The 27,960-nt window shown below is 48.0% G+C and overlaps 1 protein-coding gene across 12 annotated transcripts in view; it reads left to right on the plus strand.

The window, feature by feature from the left end:
• Window positions 1-27,960, plus strand: part of SUGP2 (SURP and G-patch domain containing 2) — a 62,685-nt gene that overhangs the window by 28,471 nt on the left and 6,254 nt on the right. For 8 of the 12 annotated variants that reach the window (XM_025458143.3, XM_025458147.3, XM_025458144.3 and 5 more), the window contains 3 exons: window positions 2,605-2,741; window positions 3,415-3,535; window positions 6,116-6,376. In XM_025458143.3, the coding sequence (XP_025313928.1) occupies window positions 2,605-2,741; window positions 3,415-3,535 (258 nt within the window). In that variant the 3' untranslated portion in view covers window positions 6,116-6,376. Of the gene's footprint in view, window positions 1-2,604; window positions 2,742-3,414; window positions 3,536-4,116; window positions 4,210-6,115; window positions 6,377-6,417; window positions 6,571-27,960 lie in introns of those variants that run through there. The other 4 variants (XR_007404274.1, XM_035702526.2, XR_003140962.3 and 1 more) reach the window with 3 other exon arrangements.

A 27,960-nucleotide genomic window follows, 5' to 3' on the forward strand; every position in this document is an offset into this window, starting at 1 on the left:
GCAGGTTGAAGGGAAATTGAGATTAATGTGGGGTTGAGGATGCCATTTATTCAGAGAGGACTGAGGGAGACTCCAGGGTGGTCTTGTGTCAATAGGTTGCCCTTGGTGGCACCTGGATGGGGGAAGGGAGATGAATAAGTAGATGTGTTGATGCCCTGGGTCATATAGTACCTCCTCCAGGCAGTGAGGAGGATGGAGCTGCCACTGAATGAAATGGAGAGCCCCTGTGGGGGTCAGGTCATCAGGGAGATGGGGTTCATTCCAGATAGCTAAGTGGACACGGGGCAGGTGAGGCTGAACGAGGTCACCTAGGACATAAGTGGGGACATCCCAGGTCCTTAGGGAGGTGAGCTGGGAACCAGGTGAGGTCTTTGCTGATGTAGGGTGGTGAGGAAAGTTTGTGTGGTAGACACCTGTTCATGTGCATGGTCAGTCTCAGTGGCCAGGTGAGGTGTTGGTATAACCTCAGTTAAAGCAGGGAGGAAGGACTTTCCTGGGCCCAAAGCTTGTGGTCCTGACTGATGTTCTCAGTTTGAATTCTCAGTTTGATGTTCTCAGTTCTCAGCTGGCACCCAGCTGCCGTGCCCATCTGGTGGTCTGGGCGAGGGTGCAACTAGGCTCAGGCTGTCCACCTAATCTTGGCATATAATTCCCAAGTCTCCATTTGTACATCTGTGAGTGGGGCAGTCACATCTACCCTGTGGTTTGGAGATACCTTATGAGTGAAGCTAAATGCATGTTAACCTGCTGTGCAGTGGCTTCCTGTAAACTCCAGTCTCTCTTTGGTATGTCTGCAAGCTGAGAGGAAGCCTGGCCTGTGGCACATGGCTTTTCTCTAGCTGAGCAGCTTTCCCAAAGGGGTACAGATCTGCCCTTCGGGAACCTGTGGCTAGCTTTACCCTTGCCTTCTCCACCCTCTTCCCCTCCCACACTTGTTCCCTCCTCAGACCCTCACTGTTACCCACCGCCCCCCTCACCCCCCCAGCACTGGCTGCCTTGATCAGGATGGAGGAGCTCTTTCCCCAGAAGTCCATGTGGCCTTCTCAACCTACACAGGCTGTCCTTGGTGTTTAGTAAATGTCTTTTAAAAATAGGCTCATGGGACGCCTGGGTGGGTCAGCGGTTGATCATCTGCCTTTGACTTGGGGTTTGATCCCAGAGTTCCGGGATTGAGTCCTGCATTTGGCTCCCTGCATGGAGCCTGCTTCTCCCTCTGCCTGTATCTGCCTCTCTCTTTCTCTCTCTCTTTTTTAAAGATTTTATTTATTTATTCATGAGAGACCAAGAGAGGCAGAGACACAGGCAGAGGGAGAAGCAGGTTCCATGCAGGGAGCCCAATGTGGAACTTGATCCCAGGACTCCAGGATCATGCCCTGGGCCAAAAGCAGGCGCCAAACGCTGAGCCACCCTGGGATCCCCAAATAAAATCTTAAAAAAAAAAAAAAGGCTCAGGTGGTAGGGACAGTGGGTGCTTATGAATATTCATGAGTAAATGGAAATATTTTCTGCTCACACTGGGCAGTCTCTTCCTCCAGAGGACCCCCCAAACCTTTTAACCTGTCTTCCCACAGTCAGCTGTGGAGCCCAGGTCTTACCCAGAGTTTCTTGCCCCTCTCCCTGTAGGCTCTCTCCCAAGCCCCATTCTTCCCCGCTTTACCAGCTCTCAGTGAGGTCTTTGTGCTAGACATGGACCCTGGAGTCCCAGTAAAACCCAGTCTCTGCCCTTGGGGAGCTCCCAGACCTGGGAAGGGGCAGCTGGACAGTTATTCAGGTTTGCTAAGCAACATCTGAGGGCAGCCAGAGAGGCTTCCAGGATGATGGGGTCACTGCTCAGAGTTCTGGAAGCTCACAAGTGTTCAAAATGGAGGCAGAGAGAATCCCTGGGTGGCTCAGCGGTTTGGCGCCTGCCTTTGGCCCAGGGCGCGGTCCTGGAGTCCTGGGATCGAGTCCCACGTCAGGCTCCTGGCATGGAACCTGCTTCTCCCTCCTCCTGTGGCTGCCAATCTCTCTCTCTCTCTGTGATAAATAAATCAATCTTAAAAAAATAAAATTTAAAAAAATGGAGGCAGAGAATAGGGGGGACCCTGTGAGCTCATTTTCCACACAGTCTCTCTCTACAGCAGATTCGTGGTCTGTTTGGCCCTCTCCTACCTCAGCCCTGTCTCCACTCTGACTCCTGCATGCTGGGGGCCTTCCTTCCTCAAGCCCATAACCTGGTTACCCCCAGCCTGGGGTGTGTCCTCTGGTCATCACAGGTCACCACACTTAGGGCTCTTCTGGCTAACCCCCTGTTTCCCGGACCCCCTAGCCCCTCATGGGGGTTTCTTCAGGGTCTTCGCACCACAGTGGGAGTGGTCACACTGGGGCCTGAGAGGCTGATCTGACTTGGTTCTGTGGGTGCATCTCTTTACTCCCCACTTACAGAAGCCCCAGCCCACCCGAATGTTGCTGGGAACTGGGAAGCAGCCCATGGCTTGATCCCAAGTGTCTGTGGAATTGGAGACAGTGAGGGGCTGGTGCTGGACCGAGTCAGGTGTAGCACAGCAGACCCTTGCTGCAGGTGCTTTGCTACAGCACACTTGCCATACTCTTCTCTCTCCTCAGAAACCCAAGGATTTTGATTTCGCCCAGCAGAAGCTGACTGACAAGAACCTGGGGTTCCAGATGCTGCAGAAGATGGGCTGGAAGGAGGGCCACGGCCTGGGCTCCTGTGGAAAGGGCATCAGGGAGCCCGTCAGCGTGTATGCAGCAGGCGCTTGGGAGCCAGGGGTGGGGATGGGCAGTGTGCTTGGGGAAAAGAGACTTTCTTTGGGATTCTGGTCCTGATTCCTTTCATCTGCAGTCTGATTTCTTGGCTCCCCTCATGCTAAACATGCCTTAAAGCTGGCAGGAATTTTTTTCCTAACAAAAGGAATCTTCAGATGAGATGAGAAGCAGATCATTTACATATGCAGGTGTTCGTATACTATTCACAGACTATTTAAGTGGCTTTTTGGCCCCTGGCATTTTAGCCACATTCATTCTTGTCACGAAAGCTGAGTGGTAATTCTAAGTTATAATAAAAACCACTTTCCCTCTTCTGGGAACCCTAAGCCAGGTAGCCAGGGTGGGAGAACATGGCCCAGAGTTTATTAGGCCCCATTAGCATCCAGCAGGCATTTCATTTAAAACTGAGCTTATCACCTGCTGGGGGAGGCTTTCAGCAGTAGTTGGGCTTCTGAGCGCTCTCCTCAGAAAGTCCGCACACCTGCTAAGGTGAGTATCCCTTGTTCCACGTTGTGAATCGTGTCTTCACTTTCCCTTTCCTTTGTCACTGTTGTGTGTCTCACTTGCCTCCATCCCACTCTGACTGCTTGTGCCATTTCCAGTCTCCTGGTGGCCAGGATGATGGCTAACTCTCCATTTTGCTCCTAGGGGAACTGCATCGGAAGGGGAGGGGTTAGGTGCTGACGGGCAGGAGCACAAGGAAGACACGTTTGACGTGTTCCGTCAGAGGATGATGCAGATGTACAGACACAAACGGGCCAACAAATAGGTATGTGTGTGAGCTAGTGCATGGGGCATTCTGCCTAAGCTGATGTGCTGGTACGTAGAGATGATTTCTCTAGAAGTCAGTTTCATTCCCCAAAAACCAAACACAAAACCACATGCACACGTGCACACATACACACACACACACACACACACACACACACAAATGAAAAAATTCTATGAGGGCAACAGGGAGTGTTTGAATGTGGATGTGTCCCACCTTTCACCTTCCAGGTTTGGTTGAAGGAACAAGTCCTGTGCTTGAAAGTGGCTGCATAGCTGTGTCAGCCCGACAGCGGGCCTTGGTACAGGGCTCCTGGGCTCAACTTCATGTGGCTGTCCTGGGGAGAGAAACCACCCCAGGAGTGGCCCTGCTGTCCTGCAAGTGTGAGGGTGATCTGGACGCCAGCGCCACACAGGCCAGCTGCTTTGCCACATCCCTTTCTAGGCATCTTCAAATCCTTTTCCTTCTCAAGGGCCTTGGGCCCATGTAAACATCCCCTTCTTTCTCCTTTCTTTTTGGTTGCCTTCCCCACCCGTAATTTCCAACTCAGTTTTGAACAAAATCGTTCTCTCCCTGAATAGATGAAACCATTGGTGAGAAAAATAAGGCTTGAAGCAGCAATTACTCTTAAAGCGCCACCTCTGCCCCGGATCTACCCTGGAGCCAGTGCCCAAGTAGGTTTGGTGTGTACACAAGAAACAAGCGTCTCTGCAGTTCTGGTGCGGAGTTTCCGCTGGCTTTTCTTCTTTCTAAAGGAATAAAGAATGCACCATTTCCAATCTGCTTTGCCTTTCCCCCCACTCTTCAAATGCTTGTGGCAGCCAGTCCTCTGCAAATCTTTCCTGGTTCCCCCTCAGAAGGTGGGCGCCCTGTTAGTGCTCAGGAACCGACTCTTGTCAGGTTTCCAGTCCCAGGGAACCTTGCTCTCCACAGGTGCTTTGTTAGCAAACTTGATACCAAAATGATGACAGACTGGCTTTTCATCGTTTCAAGACTGTAAATGGGGGATGTAATTCCATATTAGTGAAGTCCGCTCTGTTACCACAGCTTGCGAGTTGGAGCTTAGGAGCTCTTTGGATAAGTGGAGATTCTTGATTAGCTTGGGAGCTCTTTGGACAAGTGGAGATTCTTGATTCCATGAATGTGATATTTATGGAGTCTTGACTCTTAAATGCATCCCAAGAGATGTAATGAAGTTTAGCGACAGTATGTATAATAGTGCTGTATTTGGTGGGGAGTAATCATTATGTTGATCAAACTTCCCTCAATTCACACATCTCTCTAGAATCCACAAATTCCCGTTTGCTTTTTTTAAAAAGCACACATGGAGTCTCTTCTACCAGGGAATGAAGGTATAAACTCTTCAAGAAGCTTCATTTCTGGCATGCGCGGCAGAGTGTAAAGAATTGTGTTATCAGGGCCTTTGTACAGAACAGAAAGCGTCCTCTTGGGGTGGGCTCGCAGCTGCTTGCTATTTCTAGCGTGTGATTGCCGCCCTTCCATCTTCTCCTGGCGCTCTCTCCTTGCAGCTACGTGCGACGTTCTCAGGCTGTGGGGATCTCAAGCCTTCCTCATAAAGCAGCAGTGTTGAAGTTTTAAATACGTGCTCAGATCTGGGAAACTTGGGATCCTGCTGACACTGCAAGCTTTGGGGGGCACAGCAGTGAGTTACCATGTTGGCCAGTCTTTGCTTTCTTAAAGCCACAGGCCCCGACTGTAGTCTCAGCCTCCTCTGGCTCTGTCTTGTGGGGCCCACATCCACCATCACAGGCCTGTGCTGTCTCTCTTCATGTCAGGTGGAGCCTCCAGGCTCTGCTTACTTCTAGCTGCTTCTGTTGCATGGGCAACTAGCAGATCTTTATGCCCAGGGAGATGATGGAGGTGCCTCCGCAAAGTTTAAGCAGACTGCAGGGGTGGTGTGGTTTAGGGGAACCATAGCTATGGGGGATCATCTCCTTTCTTTCCTAATCCTTCCAGTAGCCTTCCTTTTTGACTGTGGGTTGGGCACCTGGATGGAAATCTGAGAACAGGGCCTTGGTCTTCTCTGGCCTTTCACAGAGTGCCCATTGGCCCTGAGTAAGGCATGTATGTATTCCCTGAATAGGTTCTAGCTCTTTCTCTGTGGCATAGATAGCTCTGACCATCATATTCACTTTGTGCTAGTATATTCGTTCTTGGCTCTCTCCGCTTTTATTTATAAGTAAAGTGCTTTAGGAATTCCCAGGGTATAAGCCCTGTCCCCACAGCCTCCTGCCACTCTTCCTCCTGGGGACATCCCGCTTTGAGCTGACCCTGTGAGCCTTTGGCAAACGTCAAAGGGAACACCTACTTCTTGATCCTGGAAAGTCCTCTGAGCACTCAGGTGATGCTTTTCCTGTGGGTTTGACGTCATGGGAACTGGCGGGGGAGGCCTGGTGTTGTGTCATTGTGCCAGCTGTTGGCTAGGGACCAGTGCGCACAGGCCCTCCGCGCTCTCCCTTGCTCTCTCTGGCAAAGGCTGCTCGCAGGGAATGTGCGTACAAGCGCGATGTGTGGTTGCATAGCCTTGTCGAAGTCACAGTATCTTTTCTGTCATTCTAGTTCCAGGGTCTCTTCCATGAGGACGACAGGCATCCGGAAAGTGCTAACTCGCCACTTTGGGTGCTTACTGTCTCTGGCTTGTTTCCATCACTGGAAATCATATAGAGAATTTTAGCATTTTTGGTCCTTGGTAAAACCTAGAAGACATTTGTGATGTTACAAAATGGAAGTTTTTGTTTTTTTTTTTTTTTTTTTTTAATCTAAGAAGTTGTGAATGTTGTTAATCATTTAGCAGTTGCAATAAATGTAGAGGAAACCCAATATTCCATCGTCTCTGTTGATGTGCTTTTTAAATTTGGCAGGTCGGGGAACACATGACAGATGTTGTAATACCTACATGGAACCAAGTTGGACATAGTACTGCCTCCCAGGCATCCCCTTCTGCCTGCCACGGCCTTTCTGACTGCTCACCTCAGGCCTTTTAAGTTACTGGGAAATCCTGGAAGATGCCAGAGAGCAGGTGGTGATCAATGCCAGCCATAGGGGGTGGGGTGGGCATGCCCTCTTCTCTGAGTGAGGAGGTACTGCTGGGTATAAAACCCAGCTTTGAGAATGTTAAGGATGCCTGACCTTCTGCTGATGACTCCTCTAACTCCTCTCAGGCTTTACACACTCCCAAAGTCAGGCCTCCAGCTGTCAAGCATTAAACCAGGGTCCACCTGGGCCTCCCCTGAGTGAGGTCAGCCCATAGGCATCTTCAAAGCTCCCTGCTAGTCATGTGTGCTGCCCACTCTGATTCCTCCACCGACAGCTTCTGGCCCTTTGGGTAAGGGATGAGGCCAAAGGCTGCAGTAGGGACATACCAGACCTACAAGGGCTTCCACATGAGGGCAAGGTGATGGGGAGGAACCAGGCTGCTGTTGTACCCAGGGCAGAGGGGGCCCAGAATGGGTTTGGGGTGTTTGTTGGCCAGTTAGAGGCAAATGAAACAGGGTCCCCTAGGATGTGGGAACCCAAGCCTCCCTTCTCCCTACTGTGTCCTGGAGGATGCTCAAGAGTGGCAGGGACCCATTTGACCATGATGGGAGCTATTGCCAGTCAAGTACCTCCTTCTCTTTGCTTCATCTTTACAAGAGCCCAAGAGGGCAGTGTCTAACTTCGAGCTTCAGTGCCCTCCCTGAGAAAGTTGTTCAGAACCCACAACTACCCCCACCTCACCTCCCACCCCTTCTTGGGAAACCAGAGGTAGAGGGTGAGCAGAATTACTCTTCAGCAGCTGCCCCTAAATGGCCAACACCTCCTCTTACCACCTCCCCAGGCTGGTGAAAGTCACTTAGATGAGGACCCATGGAGTGAGGGTTTCCAGCCTGGGACACCCATCTAGGCTTTGTCCTTAGGCTTTGTTTCTGCTCTATAATCTGGGGAGGTTTTCTTTCTTTTCTTTTCTCTTTTTTTTTCTTCCCTTCCCTTTCCCTTCCCTTTCCCTTCCCTTTCCCTTCCCTTTCCCTTTCCCTTTCCCTTCCCTTTCCCTTTCCCTTTCCCTTTCCTTTTCCTTTCCTTTTCCTTTTCCTTTTTCCCTCCCTCCCTCCCTCCCTCCCTCCCTCCCTCCCTCCCTTCCTTCCTTCCTTCCTTCTTTCCTTCCTTCCTTCCTTCCTTCCTTCCTTCCCTGAGGCAGAGATAAGCAGAGGGAAAAGCAGACTCCATGCAGGGAGCCCAACATGGGACTTAATCCTGGGTCCCCAGGATCATGCCCTGGAATGAAGGTGGTGCTAAACCGCTGAGCCATCCGGGCTGCCAGGGGGGTTGGTTTTCTTCCAGTTTGGAAGGTATAATATCCTCTGTTTTCTTGTTATTTAGAGCTAACTGGGACCTAAATATACTGTTCTTGGCCTTGAGGGCCCCTCCACTTTCCTTCTCCCCAGCACCTCCTCCTGGAAGCCTTCTGGATGCCCTGGGCCCTGAGAGAAGCAGAAGGCACTGCTGGACATTGAAAGCAGCTTGTGGGGGGTGCCTGGGTGGCTCAGCAAGTTAAGCATCTACCTTTGGCTCAGGCCATGATCCAGAGTCCTGGGATCCAGCCCCACTGGCTGCCTCCTTGCTCAGCAGGGAGCCTGCTTCTCCCTCTCCCTCTGCCTGCTGCTCCCTCTGCTTGTGTGTGCGCGCATGCTCTCTCTCTTCTGTATCAAATAAATAAAATCTTTAAGTTAAAAAAAAAAAGCTTGTGGTTTTAAAGCAAGCTTTTACTATGCATGCATGCACATGCACATATGTAACTTGGGTGTGTGATACATGCAAACAGGCGCATTCAGGCAACACTTGCACATTTTCTTTGTAAAAGATCAAACCAGATATGTGCAGAGTAAAGCACAGAAGTTACCTCTCCTTCCCACTCACATAAAAGTAAATAATAACCAAATAAACTTTTAAAAATAACAAGACACCAGGTATACTACCTGGAGACTCGTGTCTTTATGTGACTGGAGATCTCCACGGTTTTTTCATGGAAGTAAAAACTTTTAGTACTGTTTGTGAATGAGTAACACCTGGCCAAAATCAAAAGGTACAGAAATGTGTTCTGTGGAAAATGCCTCCCCAGCACCCAGGTCTCAGATCCCTTACATGTAGACGATTGTGTTTACAGGCATATTTTAGGATAACCTTTCTTTAAAAAAAATTTTTTTTAAGATTTTATTTATTCATGAGAGACACAGAGAGAGAGAGAGAGAGGCAGAGACAGGCAGAGGGAGAAGCAGGCTCCATTCAGGGAGCCCGATGTGGGACTTGATCCCAGGTCTCCAGGATCACGCCCTGGGCTGCAGGCAGCTCTAGCTGCGTCACCGGGGCTGCCCACTTTCTTTAAAATGTTAATTCTACTGCAGGGTTTAGTCTGCCTGTTTTTTTTTTTTTTTTCCACTTAAAAAATTTCCCCAGAAAATGTACATATATATGTAATGGACTGTCATTGATTTAGGTTCTCCACCCAGAGGCATTTGAGTTTTTCCCAAGCCTTGGCTATTATATCACAGAACATTCTCTCTGGATAAAGCCCTGGAAATGGTGATTCCGGGACCAAGGGGTCTTCCTGGCATCTCTCCGCTTTACTCCCTCCCTCCACTGCATTCCTGTGCCATGCAATTTCAGGAGTGACCCTGTTAGCACCCCAGTTTTCCCCAGCTGTGCCTGCCTCTCTAGGATGTGGGGGGCTGTGGTCCCTGGAAGAGGGAGGCTCTACCCTCAAGGTGGACTGAACCACAGAGCATGGGCCTTGACTCCTCCAGACCCTGTCCCCATGCTCGGTTCCAGATGTGGACCCAGCTGCCACCCCTCTCTGCTGCTTCTAGATTCTGCTACTCTGAGCCCACTGCTCCTGCCACAAGCCCCCCAACCTCAACCTCCCTGGAGCCAGCGGCAACCTAGCTGCAGGTGACCTTGTTTGTCCCTCCAGGCCTGATGTCCCCCCTCCATCCATTGACGGCCTGATGCCCACCTATGGGGGCAGGTCTTGAAGGCCAGAGATGCTCCAGCAGGGAGGAGGTTATGCCAGTAGGGAGAAGGCTGCAGCTGACCCTCCCCACAGCTGATGAGCTATAGGACTTTCCAAGCCTTGGTTTCCTTCGAGGGAAATGAGGCCTTGGGCTTGCAGAGTTAAAAGCAATAATCGAGGGCTGCTGACCGAGAGAGGATTTAGAGAGGCCAGTCTTGGTTTTGGGCCTGATTCCCCTCCTGGGAAGCCAACGTTGTGCGCATGAGATCCCCAAGCCCAGTCACTATGCATCTAGGCCCTGCTCTGCTGCCAGGTAGAGGGTGGGGTCACACCCCCAAACTAACTCCCTTCAACAGAGGAGGGGTTGAGGCCTAGGGTCAGCCAGAGAGGGGTAAATTGTACAATACCCATGTGTTTGGAGGGATTAGTCACTTGCAGGTTGGAGGGAGGGTGACAGTGCTGGAGCTGGAGCCAAATTCTTGCCCAGCTACTACTCTGCCATCTGCTCTCCTATTGTACACATGGGGAAACTGAGGCCCAGAAAGAGGTAGAACCTGGCCCCAGACTGCACCAGTTCTTCAAAGTCTCCGCACCTGCTTCAGCCTCAGTTTCCCCATTTGGGTGGGGCTGGCACCGTGCTACAGCAGGCAGCAACCTCTCTAGCCAATGGCTGAGACTTACAGTTTAGGCCCAGAGTTAGGTGTCAGTTCTTATTCATGAACATCAAGTATTGAGGAGGGTCCTATGCCACCTAGCTGGCCAGCAATGGGGTGACTCTTCACCCTGTCCCCAGGCCTTACTATGCCTGTGGGACCTCCATTCAATCTCCAGGGCCCATTTCCACCCTGCTCTCTGCAGACAGAGGCCTGGATGCCCCTCTGGCCTCCTGAGGCCTGCAGACCTGCCTCTGACCCCCCTGAACTAAGGTTGCCCGGCTCTGTCTCACCCAGGCTGGGGCCTCCTCCACAGAGGACTGAATCAAATGAATGTGTAATAAAAGGACAATGAACAAATGAACTTTGTACAATGTCTAAAGCCCCATCCTTACAGATGGGATCCTTCTTGGGATGGACAGGTAGACTCTAGTCATGTCTCAGCCTGGGAGTGTAAGAACGGGTGACTTTGAACAATCTCCATGCCCTCTGGGACTCCATTTCTTGCATCCATAACATCAGATACTTTTAGCATGAGCCGAAGGAGTGAAGGATGCCCTATTAATTTAAAATCCACTTTATAGTATTTCCATCACCATTTTAATATACTGTAGCGGACTATATGGAAATAGAAATACAAGCTCAAATATGTAAATACGTGGTCACGAATTCTGGAAAACACACCCACCTATTAACAGACGTTCCTTTGGGAAGTGGGCTGAGTCGTGGGTGGAATATTCACTATTTACTGCATATATTTCTGTGTGGTTTGAAGTCTTTGCTTGTATCATTTTCGAATGACAAAAAATTATATGTCTATGAAAATGTGGATAATAAACACAGCCTTGGATTTGCTTTGAGAATCCAAGGATATCACAGGCTTCAACTTCAGAGCCCATAACACAGACTGTATACTGTGACAAATCTGATAGTTGCTGGTCTCCATGGAATCTAATCCTTACATCCAGCAGAAACTGGTCCATTTCTCAGTAGAGAAACTGAGGCTCTGGACAGCCTGACTCCAGACACACACTCAAACACCAGGATTTCCACTTGGTCTTATGGGGTTTTAAAGCTCCCCATATGGAGGGATCCCTGGGTGGTTCAGTGGTGTAGTGCCTGCTTTCAGCCCAGGGCGTGATGCATGATCCTGGAGTCCCGGGATCAAGTCCCATATCGGGCTCCCTGCATGGAGACTGCTTCTGTCTCTGCCCCTGCCTCTCTCTCTCTTTCTGTCTCTCATGAATAAGTAAATAAAATCTTAAAAAAAAAATAAAGCTCCCCGTAGACCTACATGTGTGCGCACATGCACAGCCACACATGCATGCACATACCCTAAGACTCGTATACGTGTGCAAGCTCAAAGACACATGCACATGGGCAGCCTGTGCTCAGTGCTGAGCGGTGGCTCAGCGGTTTAGCGCCGCCTTCCGCCCAGGGTGTGATCCTGGGGACCTGGGATAGAGTCCCATGTTGGGCTCCCTGCATGGGGCCTGCTTCTCCCTCTGCCTGTGTCTCTGCCCCTCTCTTTCTCTCTCTCTCTCTCTGTCTCTCATGAATAAAAGAATAAAATATATTTTAAAAAGACACGTGCACATATGCAGATGCGAGCAGACATGTACACACAGGCACATGCATACACGTCATTTCTATTTCCCACCAAGCCCACGCTCATGGCCCTGGGAACTTGGACCTTCCCAGGAATCACAACTCTGCTATGAATCTGGCACCTGCCACTTCCTTCAGACCCCAGGAGGGGGACCTCATGAGCTGAGCTTTGCTTTGCTCCAGTTTTCTCCAGAGATTTCTCAGGTTGGACTTGTGGGAGTGCCGCTGTAGGTTCTTGGAGTTCCTAATCTGGTTGTGAGTAGTGAGGTTTCTGCTTTGAGATTTCAACATCCACATCTCCATGACTTGCTTTTGCCTGGGGGCAGCTCAGAGCAAAGCGGACTTAACACGTCCTCACTGTACTGTGTGACCTGCGGCGAGTGATCTACCTCTCTGAGCCCCTATTGCCTCATTTGTAAGATGGGAAAACAGTAGTATCTACTGCCAGATGCTCTGAGAATCTATGGCAGGACACTGTAAAGCTCACAGATGTCAGCTGCACAGGACGACCGTCCTGAGTCACTGTGGACTTGTCATTGAGGTTTACCATCAGCTCACTCCTGCTACAGATAAAGTTCCCCAAGCCTCTACCTAAACCCTGTGATGTGCTGGAAGGGCCACAGTGGGGGACCTTGGAAAATTCACTTCACCCCTTGGTGCCTCGGTTTCTTCATTTGTACAATAAGGATATTCCTCCCATCTTGGCGCATCCGCCGAGAAGAGTTTCTGTATAAGGGTTTCAGAGGACAGCAATGCAGGCAGCCAATAAATGCACGAGAAGAAGCACCCTCCCACTGACCACAAGCGCAGCAAAATGTTAGAATCGCTAACACTCAGCACTTACCTGTATTAGCAAGGATGACACCTCCCCCCTTGCTGGCTTCCATGGGGATTACCCCAACTTTTTGATTTCTAATTGATGCAAACATCACATAAAATTAACCACTTTAAAGGGAACAATTCAGGGGCAGGTAGTAGGTTCATCATGTTGTGCAACACCAGCTTTGTCCAGTTCCAGAACATTCCCATCACCCCAAAAGGAGACCCTGTGCCCATTAACAGTCACTCTCTATTTTTCCTAACCTATCCAGCCGCTGCCAACCACTACTCTCCTTCCTAAATGTATGGATTTGCCTGTTCTGGACATTTCATATAGATAGAATCACACACTATGTGAGTGTTTTGTGCCTGGCTTCTTTCACTGAGCATGTTTTCAAGGTTCATCCATGTTGTAGTGGGTGTCAGAGCTTTCTTCCTTTCTATGGCTGAGTAATATTCCACTGCATAGATGGACCACATTTTGTTTATCCATTCATCCACTGATGGACATTTGGGCAGTTCCTACCTTTTGGTGATTGTGAACATGGTATACAAGGATTTGTGTGAACGCTTGTTTTTATTTTATTTGGGTCTATACCTAGGAGTGAAATTGCTAGATCATGAGGTACCTCTATGTTTAACCTTTTGAGGAGTGCCAAGTTGTTTTCCACAGGGGTTGTACCCTACTCCAGCCTTTTGGCCAACCCATTGGAACCAGTGTCTTTAAAAACCCAAGGTGTAAGGCCTAGCCACAGATCTTCCAGGAGCCTTGCTTGTCCTGGCGGAATCCTGGGGACAAAGCAAATAGAGGGAAGGAAGGGAAAAATTAAGAGAACTTCAGATCTGAAATGTGATGGAGCATTTAACCAAACTGACCCTGAGAGAGAAAATCCCTTTACAAAGTATGATATGATTTTCATAGAAATTTTGTACAATGTGGACAGATCCTCTATATACAAGGACTCTCAGTTATGTTTGAGCACCCAGAAGACAGGGCTTCTAACCTGGGAAAGTGAGTGAGGGTGGGGCAGGGGCTCTTCCTGCACCCCCTCCCCCGCCCACTGCGTGCCTGTCACACACTACGAATACATGTTGTGCAGTTTGGAAAGAAAATCCATTGAAGAATATTCAAAGGAAGTAAAAATGACGAAGCACGTGCTGGCAGCAATTGTAGGTCTTTGTTTTGGAGACAGCTGTGCTATTCTGAGGGGAAAAAAGCACCAGATTTGAATGGAGACGTCTCTTTCCCTGTCCGCTGGGTGATAAAACGTCGCTTCCTTTTAGGACCTATCTGCAGGCTGCCATGAAAGTCTCTCCGGCTTCTCCCTGGCAGTCTCTCAGTTGCCTTCCTCCATCTATCTGTTGATTCACTCATTCATTCATTCATTCATTCATTCATTCGCCACACATTTGAGGAACACCTAACTTCCTACTTAACATCTAAAACCACAAGGAGGGGCACCTCGGTGGCTCTGTTGGTTAAGTGTCTGCCTTTGACTCAGATCATGATCCCAGAGTCCTGGGATCAAGCCCGCATAGGGCTCCTTTCCTCAGCTGCTCAGCAGGATGTCTGCTTCTTCATCTCCCTCTCCCCCTCTCTCCCTCCCCACTCCCCACCTGGGCTCTCTCTCTCTCTCAAACAAATAAATAAAATCTTTTTAAAAATAAAAAAATAAAAAAAAACCCACAATGAAATTACCATCTACAGTCAGTCATTTGAAGGAAATATCCAAGGTACAAAGAAAGGGTAGTGATGGGGCCCAGTCTGGGAGGTGACATTTCATTGGAGATCTGAAGGATGAATAAAAGCATGCCAGGCAGTAGGAATGACATGTGCAAAGACCCTGAGGTACAAATGAGCCTTGCTTTGGGAAGAGGAGTGAGTCAAGGTTGGGGAGTTTTGGGGATGAGATACAAGTATATACCTTGTATCAAGGCAATAGGGAGCCATGGGAGGCTTTGTAGCACAGCCGGGGTATGGCCCTATTTATACTTTTTTAAAAATTCACATAACATAAAATTAACCATTTTAAAATGTTCAATCCCATGTCATTTAGTGCATTCACAATATTGTACAATTATCACCTCTATGTAGTTCCTCCGGAACATTTTTATCACCCCCAAAAGAAACTGTCCATGAGCCATCACTCCCCACCCCACCAGCCCCTGGCAACTGCTTATCTGCCTTCTGTCTCTATGGATTTGCCTGTTCTGGACCTTTCGTATCCATGGGCTCACACACTATGTGACCTTTTGTGTCTGGCTTCTTCAGTTTATACTTTTAAAAGAGCAACTTGGAAAGGCCAGAATGGAAGCAGACACTGTTCTGCCCATCCACACCCCTGGATCCCTACCCCACTTAACCACAGCCAAAGGAACTCTGCGGGAGGCACCCCCTTACTCATTTTCCCCTCCCCTATCGCACCAACTCCCTGCCCTTGATTGCCTGGGAGCTTTCTTTAAAAATCACTCACCCACGAATCCTCTCTCAGGCTCTATGTGATTCGGTGGGGGGTTGCTCTGGGCTAGAATTGACATTCCCAGGGCAGCCCTGACCGGTTGGTGTGGGGGTGTGAATGCCCCAGCTGCCTTGCCCTCAAGCATGAAGCACTTCCAGATCACCTAGCAGCACAGAGCCAAAAGGACTCTGCTGGATGCACCCCTTTACTCATTCTCCCCTACTTCACCAATCCCCACCCCCACCCCTGTCTGCCTGGGAGGTTTCTTTAAAAATCACTCACCCACCACAGGTGCTGGAGGCCAGGGTGGAGGGTGTCATGTCCTCCAGTCCCACATACATGCCACTCCTGCCCCAAAGTGGGCCAAAAGAAACGGAGCCACAGACTCTGCGTGTTGGACAACTGCTCAGCTAAAAGACCTGGTACGTTTACCAGCAAGGATTTTCTAAGCAGTTCCATCAGCTCATTGATGCCTCTAGCTCAATGAAGCTGTGTCACAACAGCCTTGATCCCAGGCCATTGTGTGACCACTGCCCCAGAGCCCAGACCTGAGACGTCCACTCACTCCATCCTTCTGGTCTTCAGCATTCTTGGTGGATTATTGCAGTGGGTGAGGATGGGTGGGCTCAACTGTGTCCCTCAGAAAACTTTCCAATATCTGAGTAAACAGGAACCTTGCTGCGCTGGGAGTGTCCTTGATGATACTGAATGTTTTATAACATCAGGCATAGCACGGGGTGTTCACCACATATGCTCCTTTCATCTTAGAGAATCACAACCTGTTTTACAGATGAGGAAACTGAAGCCCAGAGAGGTTGTTTAACGATCTTTATCACACCACTAATAAGGGCTATATCCGCGAGAACTCTTGGTGGCATAAAGTCGAATGGAATTAACTGGTTAATGGAATTGAAAATGATGGCTTCAGGCTCAGCTAGATCAAGGGACTTAACCAACCTCACAGAGCAGTGTCTTTCTCCATCTCTTGACTCTCCTGTCTTTGTGTCAGCTTCATTCTCAGATGAGATGGCAGCCAGCAACTCTGAATTGACCCTTATCCACTCAAGCAATATTTAAAAAGCTCTGTTGTCTGATAGCTTTAGTGGAAGCACTAGGATTGCATCTTATTGACACAGTCTGGGGCATATGACTGTCATTGAACCAATCACAGTGACAAAAGGGCCACAGTAGATTGATTGGCAGGCAGGTCCTGAGTGACCTAGCTGAGAAGGGAGAAGCCTATATGTACTAAGATGTTAGTCCCAGAGGGAACAGAAGCCCCTATTCATCCTGCAAGTGGGTAGAGCCAGGATCCAAACCCAGGACTTCAACCCTGAGAGAGTCATCTCAGCTGCTTTTGTCCTGGCACATTCAGCCTTTCACATGTCTTCAGCCTCAAAATTACCATCATCAGGCCTGAGCAGGGGGGGTGCCGGGAATCCCCCCACACCAAATCCCAGTACTGGCTCTCTCCCTTCTCAGTTTCCTCATCTGTAAAATGGGTCATGGGGAGGAAGCATCCTGTACTCTGTGAACAGTCAAAGGCCACACTCAGGTTGCAAAAAATAAAATCCATATTAAGAGTGCAAGAAAAGGGCTTCTTTGTGTGATGATGGGATCCACGCTGGGTGAGGTATCAGGTCCAGGGGTCAGGACTCAGCAGGAAAGGTACAGTGGGTACCAGGCGCTTGGGAGCAGAGGCAGAGCACGTGGCTGCCAGCCCAGCCCTGGGAGGCCAGCCTCTGAAGGCTGCATTCATCTTCCCGGGAAAAGCACAATTCTCTCTTTCCTCTCAGCCCCTCCCGGCCCCCTCCTCCGCCCTAGTTTCTTGTTTACCCATTCAGGGCCACGATTTATTTTCAGACCAGAACGTCCGTCCTCCTCACTCTCTGTGGCCACCTGCCAGAGCCACGCACTGGCCACATCAGGAGAAAGGAGGCCAGAAAGAATCTAGCCTAGCTGAGAGAAAGCAGCATCTTGGGGAAGGTTCTAGGTCAGGCCTGGCCTTTGACCTTCTGTTTATCCTCATAGACAGCAACTAGGGGTGTGAGTGGCCCAACCTTTCTGATTTCGTCACACTCCTAATGAAGGAAGAGATTGAGATGCTGTTTACAGCACTGTCTTTGCGGTAGACATGAGCAACTTCATTGGGAATTGCCTGGATGAGTGAGGTGTGGTTCAGGGTGAGTAATGAAATGTCCAAATATACATACTTCCTCACTTCATGTGGACAAAGGGGATGCACTCATTTTCATTTTTTTAAAAAGATTTTATTTATTTATTCATGACAGACACAGAGAGAGACAGAGACACAGGCAGAGGGAGAAGCAGGCTCCATGCAGGGAGCCCACGTGGGACTCGATCCTGGGACTCCAGGATCACGCCCTGGGCTGAAGGCAGCGCTAAACTGCTGAGCCACCAGGGCTGCCCTCATTATTTCAATTATATTATTTTATTGTGTTTATTAGGTTTGATAAAGCTGAGTTCATGATCAGCCCACACAGCAACTTGGCAAACTCCTATTCATCCTGCGAAACCCAACACACACATGCCCTCCTCCATCCTTCACATGTCCACAGAAATGCTACATCTTTCCCCTCTCTGTGCTATGAGAGGAACTCCCTCAGCACTCTGACCATCTGTTTATGACTCCCCGCCTCTGAGCCCTGTTCTAGCACCCAATTTAGTGCCTGGTATACAGTGGATACTCAGTAAATGTGGAGACTTGGGGGAACATTTTTAAAAACAGCTTCACTGAGATATATCACATACCATTCAATTCATCCATTAAACTATACAATTCTTGTTTTAAAAGATTTTATTTATTTATTCATGAGAGATACACACAGAGAGAGGCAGAAACATGGCAGAGGGAGAAGCAGGCAGGGAGCCCGATGTGGGACTCGATCCCAGATCTGGGGATCACACCCTGGGCCAAAGGCAGACACTCAACTGCTGAGCCACCCAGGCGTCCCTAAAGTATACAACTCAATGGTTTTTAGGCTATTCACATATATGATCAACCACCACTACAGTCAATTTTAGAAAACTAAATTATCCCCAGACAAGCCCTGTCCCCATGAGCGGTCACTCCCCACCCCCTCCCCCAGCCCCTGGCAACCACTAATTTACTTTCTGTCTCCATGGATTTGCCTGTTCTGGACATTTCACATACACAGGATCCTGCAACATGTGGCTTCTCGTATCTGGCTCTTCTCACTCAGCACAGATGTTTTCAAGGTTCATCCACACTGTAGCACATGTGTCAGAGCTTCATTCCTTTTTATGACTGAGTACTAGTCCACCGAATAAATGGGCCACATTGCGTCCATCTATTCATCTGTTGATGGAGGTTTGGGTTAATTTTCACCTTCTGGCTATTGTGGATAGTGCTCTATGGCCATGTGTGTCCAGATGTTTGTGTGGATGTATATTTTCACTCATCTCAGGTATAGACTGAGATCAGTAAATTTTTTTAAAAGATTTTATTTATTCATGAGAGACAGAGAGAGAGAGAGAGAGAGAGAGAGAGGCAGAGACACAGGCAGAGGGAGAGGGAGAAATAGGTTCCATGCAGGGAGCCCAACATGGGACTCGTTCTTGGGTCTCTAGGATCACGCCCTGGGCTAAAGACGGCGCTAAACCGCTGAGCCAACTTGGCTGCCCTCAGTAAATGTTTAATAGTTATTTTGAACTATTAACTATAGTTAAACTGTAGTCAATTGTCACCTGGGTTGAGTAGAGGAGAGATCCAACCCTGCAGGCTTAGAAATCAGGAATGTGGGCTGGAACCCACCCCCACTGACTCCTCTGTGAAGAGGACCGTGCGTGGCCCGAGATGACACCAATCGCCTTGGAGAAACCCGAGGACCCCTGCGTAGAAAGTTGTCAGCTGCTGTAATCACTTTCTCTTGCCTGGATCTCTCGCCACAATGAAATTTTTGTTCTTCCAAATTAATTGGTCTACTTCTCAGGCCTTTTGGGGACACAGATGGCCCTTTCCATGGGGCCAGCTATAGCTGGATCTGCAACCCAGATCAGACCATAGGGCTTGGGCGATGGCTGATCTAAGCACCTTCCCCAGGGTTTATTTTGGTCGAGGGTGGCAGGCTGGGTCAGCACCATGGTGGCAGCCTCTGCCTGAGACTATGAAACCCGAGGCCTCTAATACGTGTCCTTGGCCTGCAGGTGTCTTGGGCAGTGTCCGAGGCTGAGAGTCTGGTCTGCATCCAGCTGGGAAAGGCTGAGGTAAATGGCTGAGGTCTGTCTCAGTTTGTCAAAAGAATCCTGTCTCTGAAAAGCAAGCCCTGCCTCCCCCCGCCAGTGTCAGGCATCTGGGTGTCTGTGTCATTAAGAGTTCTCCAGAGACATGGAATTAACACGGTATGTGTATATTATACACAAGAAGAGATTTGTTTTAAAGGAATTGGCTTCTGTGATTGTGGGAGCTAATAAATGTGAGATCTATTTCCAACAGGCTGGAAACTCAGGGAGGATTTCTATGTTGCAGTCTTGAAGAGAATGCCTTTTCCCCTAGGAAACCTCCACTTTTGCTCTTCAGTCCTTCAACTGATTAGATAAGGCCCACCAAAAGTGTCCAGGATAACCTTCTTTCCTTAATGTCAATTGATCAGATATGTTAACGACATCTAGAAAACGTTTTCACAGTAATACCTAGACTGATGTTTGGCCAAACAACTTGACACCATTGCCTGACATAAATTTTAACCATCTGTATGTTGCTTCCCTGTTCCCCACCCCTACAAACCACTCCTAGAATGCCATCTCCACTGAGAAGCCTTCCATGATGTGCCCCACCACAAAGGAGAGAACACGGAGGTGTATGACTGGCTACATCTGGGCAGAGGGAGCCAGAAGGAGAGTGGGCAGGGCAACCCACCCAATATCTGCTGAATATTTCAGCAGAGGCAAGAGCTCCGAGGCCAGCTAAGGAGCTCAGGCGACAGGGAGCCCTAGTAGGTACTGAGCAGGGTAAAGGTACAGTTAGATACACTAAAGATTTCAAGACTTGTCACTGGCTATTATGGGTTTGTTAGCACCCTGATTTGGGAGGAACAAGGGCTAGGGACCCTGTCCAGGCAGGAAGTGGCAAGTCCTGGCTGGGCCAACGACTATGATGATAGGGGTGGGGCAGATTCAAGAGGTTCTGGGTGTAGGGACAGCTGGGTAGCTCAGTGGTTGAGCATCTGGCTTCGGCTCAGGTCATGACCCCGGGATCCAGTACCGCATTGGGCTCCCCACAGGGAGCCTGCCTCTCCCTCTGCCTGTGTCTCTGCCATTCTCTCTGTGTCTCTCATGAATAAATAAATAAAATCTTAAAAAAAAAAAAAGATGCTGGGGGTAGACTGAGTCAGCCTGGGATGTACAAATGTGAGTTGCTAAACCACCATTCTGAGCTATGAGCTATGGGCGCAGTGCCAGAAATAGCTCTTTGGGCTGCACAAGGTCAAGGAGCCGACCCCAAATGTTTGCAGCAGAAGCTCCTTGGGCCCTACATTGCAGTACAGAGCCAACTTCTGGCTCTCTTACACTTCTGCTTGGAGGAGAAAGTGCAAGTCTTTCACTTGCTGCTGCCAACCACATCCTTCCCTCTTGCTATTGGGACTCGATTCTAGGTGTTTCCAGATTCTTCTAGGAGTTGTGATTCTTCTCCAATTTCTTGCGATTTGTCAACTCTCCCCTAAGGAACTTGAAAAAGCTTAAAAGCCCCACATGGGTAAAGGAGGAACATTCAGTTGTGTCTTAAAGTGTTCTGTCTTTTTGATATTTAGTTACTATGTAAAATAGAGGAGAGTAGGAAAACCATACCTTCTTGCAGCAGGTTGCACTGATTTAATGGAAGGCTCTTAGGGCACAGTGGGTTTGGGGTCTGCCTTCAGCTCATGTCATGAACCCTGGGTCCTGGGATTGAGCCCCGCATTGGGCTCTTTGCTCAGTGGGGAGCTTGTTTCTCCCTCTCCTTCTGCCTGCCACTCCGCCTGCTGGTTCTCTCTCCCTATCTCTCTGTGTGTCAAATAAATAAATAAAATCTTAAAAAATAATGGAAGGATCTTGCATAAGGTGCTGTGCTCCTGAGGCTCTAAGCAGCTTCTCTGGGCACTGGTCTTACAAATGAGAAGTTAGAGACTCTGGGGGGCCAGGGGACAGCTTGGCCACGCCATGGTTCCCCCATGGGAGGCATCCTGGCCTGGACTGCCCTGACTCACCATAGGACACAGGATGCCACTGAGCCTCACGTTTGTTACCTGAGTGAAGAGAACTGTGCTCCAACTCAGTGACAGGATGCCCTGGGGGTCCACACCAAGCAGTATACCACGTGCTATTATTGTTGTTGTTACCTTTTACATTTTAATTTTATATTTTATTTTATTATTGCTTTTTAAAATTTTTGTTTGATAGTAAAATGTACGTAAAATGGGGCACCTGGGTGGCTCAGCCGGTTAAGTGTCTGCCTTTGGCTCAGGTAGCGATTCCAGGGTCCTGGGAAGCTCAGCAAAAGCCTGCTTCTCCTTCTCTCTCTGCCTGCTGCTCCCCCTGCTTGTGCTCTCTCTGTCAAATAAATAAATAAATGAAATCTTAAAAAGGTATATACATATAACATAAAATTCACTATCTTAACCACATTTAAGGGTACATTTCAGTGGTATTAAGTATATTCACGTGGTTATACAAATCATCACCATCACCCATCCCCAGAACTTTTGCATCTTCCAAAACTGAAACTCTGTGTCCATTGAACACTAACTTCCACTTTCCCTTCCCCCAGCTCCCACCATTTCACTTTCTGTCTATAAATCTGACTGCTCCAGGGACCTCATGTAAGTGGAATCATCCAGTATTTGTCCTTTAGTGGCTGGTTTATTAATTCAGTGTAATGTCCTCAAGGTTCACCCATATCGATTCATCCAAATCAAAACTTTATTCCTTGGGCAGCCCGGATGGCTCAGAGGTTTAGTGCCACCTTCAGCCCAGGGCATGATCCTGGAGACCCCGGATCAAGTCACACATCAGGCTCCCTGCATGGAGCCTGCTTCTCCCTCTGCCTGTGTCTCTGTCTCTCTCCCTCTCTCTCATAAATAATAAACAAAATCTTAAAAAAAAAACTTTATTCCTTTTGAAGGCTAATATTCTACTGTATATACACACCACATTTTGTTTATCCATTCATCCATAAATGGACACTTGGGTTGCCTTTACCTGTTGTCTATTGTAAATAATGCTGCCATGAACCCAGTGTACAAATATCTCTTTAAGTCCCTGTTGTCAAAAAAAAAAAAAAAAAAAGTCCCTGTTGTCAGTTCTTTTGGGGATACACCCAGAAGCGGAGCTTCTGGATCATGTAATGATTCTGTTTAATTTTTCCAGTAACCACCAGACAGTTTTCCACAGCAGCTGCATCATTTTACATTTCACATTCCCCCAGCAGCACACAAGGGTTTCAATTTCTCCATATCCAAACACTTGTTTTCCCTTTGGTTTCATGATGACCACCCTAATGGGGATGAAGTGACATCCCACTGTGGCTTCGATTTGCATTTTCCTGATAACTAATGATGTCGAGTGTCTTTTCACACGCTTATTGGCCATTTGTATATTTTCTTTGACAAAAGTGTCCATTCAAATTCTTTGCCCATTGAGAAGTTGGCCTGTTTGTCTTGTTGCTGAACTGTATATATTCTGGATATTAATCTCTTATCAGATATATAATTTGCAAATATTTTCTCTCATTCTGTTGGTTGCCATTTTACTCAATTATTTCCTTTGATGTAGAAAAGGTCTTAGTTTTGTTAAATTCATATATATGTACATAATTTGTCTGTGCTTTTGGTGTTCATATCCAATGAACCATTGCCGAATTCAAAGCCTTGAAGCTTCTACCCTATGTTTTCTGAGTTTTAGCTCTTATGTTCAGGTAGGTCCATTTTGAGTTAATTTTTATTTTTTGGGGCAGCCCCGGTGGCGCAGCGGTTTGGCGCCGCCTGCAGCCTGGGGTGTGATCCTGGTGACCCGGGATCGAGTCCCACATCGGGCTCCCTGCATGGAGCCTGCTTCTCCCTCTGTCTGTGTCTCTGCCTCTCTCTCTCTGTGTCTATGAATAAATAAATAAAATCTTTTTAAAAAAATTTATTTTTCATTTCAAGTTAATTTTTGAACATGGTAAGGGTTCAACTTCATTTTATTTTATTATTTTTAATTCTTTTCCATATGAAGATTCAGTTTTCCCAGTACCATTTGTTGAAAAGACTCTTTTTCTCCCGAACTATACAGTCTTGGTATCTCTACCAAAAATCATTTAAGTAGGGATGCCTGGGTGGCTCAGCGGTTGAGCATCTGCCTTCCACTCAGAGCCTGATCCCAGGGTCTGGGATTGAGGCCCGCATCGAGCCCTGCATCAAGCTCCCTGTGAAGAGCCTGCTTTGTCCTCTCCCTATGTCTCTGCCTTTCTCTCTGTGTCTCATGAAAAAATAAAATATTTTTTAAAAAACTCCTTTAAATAAATAAATAAATAAATAAATAATAAATATTAATTAATTAATTAATTAATTAAAAACTCCTTAAAGGGACACCTGGATGGCTCAGCAGTTGAGCGTCTGCCTTTGAATCAGGGCCTGATCCTGGGGTCCGAGATTAAGTCTCACATCAGGCTCCTGCAAAGGGCCCGCTTCTCCTTCTGTCTGTGTCTTTGCCCCGCCCCCCTCTCTCTCTCATAAATAAATAACACGGGGCTCAATCCAAGGACCCTGGGATCATGACCTGAGCCACGAACTGAGCCACCCAGGTGCCTCTGTAGTAAGTTTTGAAATCAGGAAGTTTGAGTCCTCCAACTTTGTTCTTCTTTTTGAGAGTGTTTTCACTATGCAGGGCCGCTTGATATATAGTTCATACAAGTTTTAGAATGGGTTTTTCTATTTCTGTGGAAAAAAAAAAAAAACATGTCACTGCGATTTTGATAGAGGTGGCATTGAATCTGTAGATCCCTTTGGGTAATACTATCATCTTAACAATATTAAAATTTCCAATCTATGAACTTGGGAGGTCTTTCCAACTATTTGTGTCTTCTTTAATTTCTTTCAGCAGCATTTTATAGTTTCCAGTGTAGTCCTTCCCCTCTGTGGTTAAATTTACTCCTAAGTCTTTGATTCTTTTGAGGCTATTATAAATAGAATTAGTTTCTTAATTGCCTTTCTGAATTGTCATTGTTAGTGTATAGAAATGCAACTGATTTTACATATTGATCTTGTATCCTGTTACTTTGCTGAGTTTGTTTATTGGCTCTCCCAGGGTTTTGTTGTTGTTGTTGTTTATGTGGTGAAATCTCTGAGAGTTTCTACATTAACAGCATGTCATCTGTGAACAGAGATTTTACTTTTTCAACTTGGACTCCTTTTATTCTTTGTCTCGCCTAATTGCTCTGGAGAGGACTTTTAGAACTAAGCTGAATAGAATTGTGGAAAGTGGGCAAACTTGTTCTACACTGAATGTGTCCCCCTAAAATTCGTATGTTGAAACCTTAGCCCTCAATGGGATGGTATGAGAAATTGAAGGATTTGGAAGGTGATGAGGTCATGAGGGTGGGGCCCCAAAGGAAGCTTATGAAGGAGCCCCCAAAGGGCTATCTTGACCTCTTTCTATCATAACGAGAAGGTGGCCATCCATACCCTTAAAGATTGTTATCACCAGAACCTGACCATGCTGGTCCCCTGATCTCAGAATTTCAACCTCCAGAACCATGAATAATAAATTTCTGCTTTTTAAAAAATCTATTCATGAGAGACAGAGAGAGAGAGGCAGAGACACAGGCAGGGGGAGAAGCAGGCTCCATGCAGGAGCCCGATGTGGGACTCGATCCCGGATCCCAGGATCACGCCCTGAGCTGAAGGCAGGCACCCAACCACCCAGCCACCCAGGCATCCCTCAATTTCTGTTTTTTTATAAGTCACCCTGCCTATGCTACTTTGTTACAGCAACCTGAATGGGCTAAGACACTTGTCTGTTCCTGATCTCGGATCTCGAGGAAAAGCTTTCTGTCTTTCATCATTGAGTATGAGGTGACCTGTGAGTTTTGCTTTACAGCTTTATCATATTGAGAAAGTCCCTTTCTTTTACTTGTTGAATACTTTTTACCCTGAATGGGTGTTGGATTTGTCAGGCACTTTTTCTGCATCAATTGTGATGACCATGTGCTTTTTATCCTTTTAAGGTGGTGTATCACCTTGGTTGATTTTTGTACATGGATTAGTTTTGCCTTTCGTAGAATCTCAAATAAGTGGAAGGAGTTCTGCAACATAATGACCATGAGGTACTTCATGGAAGTACAGGATCCCTTTTCGTGGCTGTACAGTATCTCCCAGAGTGCCTCAAGCACACTATCTCCATCCTCCCGTGGTGGGGCATTTTGAGTGGTTTCCAGCCAGGGTGACTGTTGGGCACATTTCTGGGAGTCACGTCCCAGCAGTGGAGTTGCTGGTATGGGCACGGTCTCCTATGAGGACTGTTTTGATTCCCACTCACCCCTTGCTGCATCACTGTCATGTAGACAGTCACTTAACCAGACCCTTTGGGCTGGGACTGGGCTGTTCCCAGTTTCCCTCGATACTACGAACACAACTGGGTTGTGCATTGCTGAGCAGAACTTCAGCTGTCTCTCATGGAATGACAGTGTCAGAAGTATTTGATGCCACTGCCACCTGGTCTTCCCCGGGGGCAGTCTCCAACAGCCAGTTCCACAGGGTGTCTGCAGGTTGATTCCCCTTCAAACCTTCCCTTTGGCCACAAAATTAAGAGCCACCAGAGCTCCAAATTGAGCCTGGATCAAATGAATATTCTGAACTTCCCCAGGAAAAAAAAAAAAAAAAAAGATAGTTCTAGGGGTGCCTGGGAGGCTCATTCTGTTAAACATCTGCCTTTGGGTCAGGTCATGATCTCAGGGTTCTGGGATCAAGCCCCTCATCTGGCTCCCTGATGAGTGGGGAGTCTGCTTCTCCCTTTCCCTCTGCTGCTCTCCTGCTCCCACTTGTGGTTTCTCTCTCTCTCTCTCTCTCAAATAAATAAATAAATAAATAAATAAATAAATAAATAAATAAATAAAAATTTTAAAGGTAGTTCCAGGGGCACCTGGGTGACTCAATGGTTGAATGTCCACCTTTGGCTCAGGTCATGATTCCAGGTCCTGGGATCGAGTTCCGCATCAGGCTCCCTGGAGGGAGCCTGCTTCTCCCTCTGCTTGTGTCTCTGCCTCTCTCTCTGTGTCACTCATGTATAAATAAATAAAATATTTAAGAAAAAAAAGGTCGTTCCAGGAGCTCATGTTCACAAATATTATGGATGCCTCTGCCTTGTGCATGTCCCCAGGGCCCAGTAATTCTGGACCCATGAAAAGCTTCAGTCCTGAAGACTCCCCCTGGGGGAAGAGCAGAGCCAAACCCAGATACTCCCAGCCCCCCGGGGTCAGGGCTAGACTAGAGGGAGGAAATGAAGCTGAGGGACCCCAGAGTAGGGGGCTGGGCTCTGCCGGGGGGCGGGGGGGTGGTTAGAGGAGGCTTCTTGGGAAAAAGGCACTGGGTATTAAAGGATGAATAGGAGTTCAGCAGGTGGCAAGGTGGTGCGAGTGACTCTGACAGAGGGAACCTGCAAGAGCATGACGCAGGAACATGGAGCAAACATGAGAAACCATAAGAGGTGGGCACACAGCGGCCAGGGACACTGCTCAGGAATCCTCTGCTGCGGAGTGACCCAGGGGGAAGCAGCTACAGCAGAAGCAGTGGCCATGCCTTCCTCCAGCTTCCACTTCAATGTCCTGCAAGAAACTTTCTCTTTAACCAGGATCCTTCTGCTGCAGTGGTAAAGTAAGCATCACCTCTGTGCCTCTTGAGAGCAATAATATGGCACCCACTGCATGCAGACCACATGTCAGCCTCTTGTCAGAGGCAGAAACAGCCACTCAGGGAGGTTCTCGTCTTTGGATTTGAACCCCAGGCTGCAGGGAGGGGTGACTCTGACCTGCCGCTGGGACCAGCTGGAGACATCCCTCCTGGATCCTGCATCACTTCATTTCATCGTCACCCCAACACAGGAAGGGGGTGGTGACAGAAAGAGCCTGATCGCCACATACTGAGCCTCTGAGAGAGCATTCATGCTCAAGGATCCACAGGGCTGGCGCCTCCAAGGAGTTGCAGAGCTCGTGACCCCCGCGTGCACCCATCCACTCCCAGGAGCTCAAACTGGGAGCGTGGCCGAAACCCACCCTCAAGACAGGTCCCTGCGAGAGGGTGCACCCAGGTTAACTGCCCCACCTCGAAGTTTTACATGACCACTTTCCCCTGATTATCAAAATGTTGGGCAATCTCCTGATGGAGAATCAAAGAAGCAGAAAAGAAAACAAATGAAAAAAGTCACAACCTCTCCCATAATCGCTCAGCACAGACATAATCTCTGTTGGTATTTTCATGCACTGCCTTCCAGCATCTATAAAAAGGTCTCATTATTTTGTTGTCGTTATCCAAGTAATGTGACTGTGTGACTATACTGGAGAAAAAGCAACTGATGAGATAAGCAGAAAGAAAAAATAAACAGAAATTAGTTTCCCAAACAAGAACTTTTAATACTTTCAATTATTTCTATTCCTTTGTACGCAACACTTCACGTCTACTTCAGACAATTTAGAAAATGCGGAACAGCCCAAAGCAGACCAGTTGCTTTTTTGTTCCTCCACCCAGAGACAAGCCCAGTTAAACTCTAGTTCTATGGTTTTCCAGACTACATATTCTCATGAGATGAAAGATAGCAAGCGGTTATGAACAAAGACTCTGGACACAGACAACTCAGGTTCAGATCCCAGCTCCTCCAACTGGCTGTGTGACT

Source organism: Canis lupus, chromosome 20 (assembly GCF_003254725.2).
Source record: "Canis lupus dingo isolate Sandy chromosome 20, ASM325472v2, whole genome shotgun sequence".
NCBI lineage: Eukaryota > Metazoa > Chordata > Mammalia > Carnivora > Canidae > Canis > Canis lupus.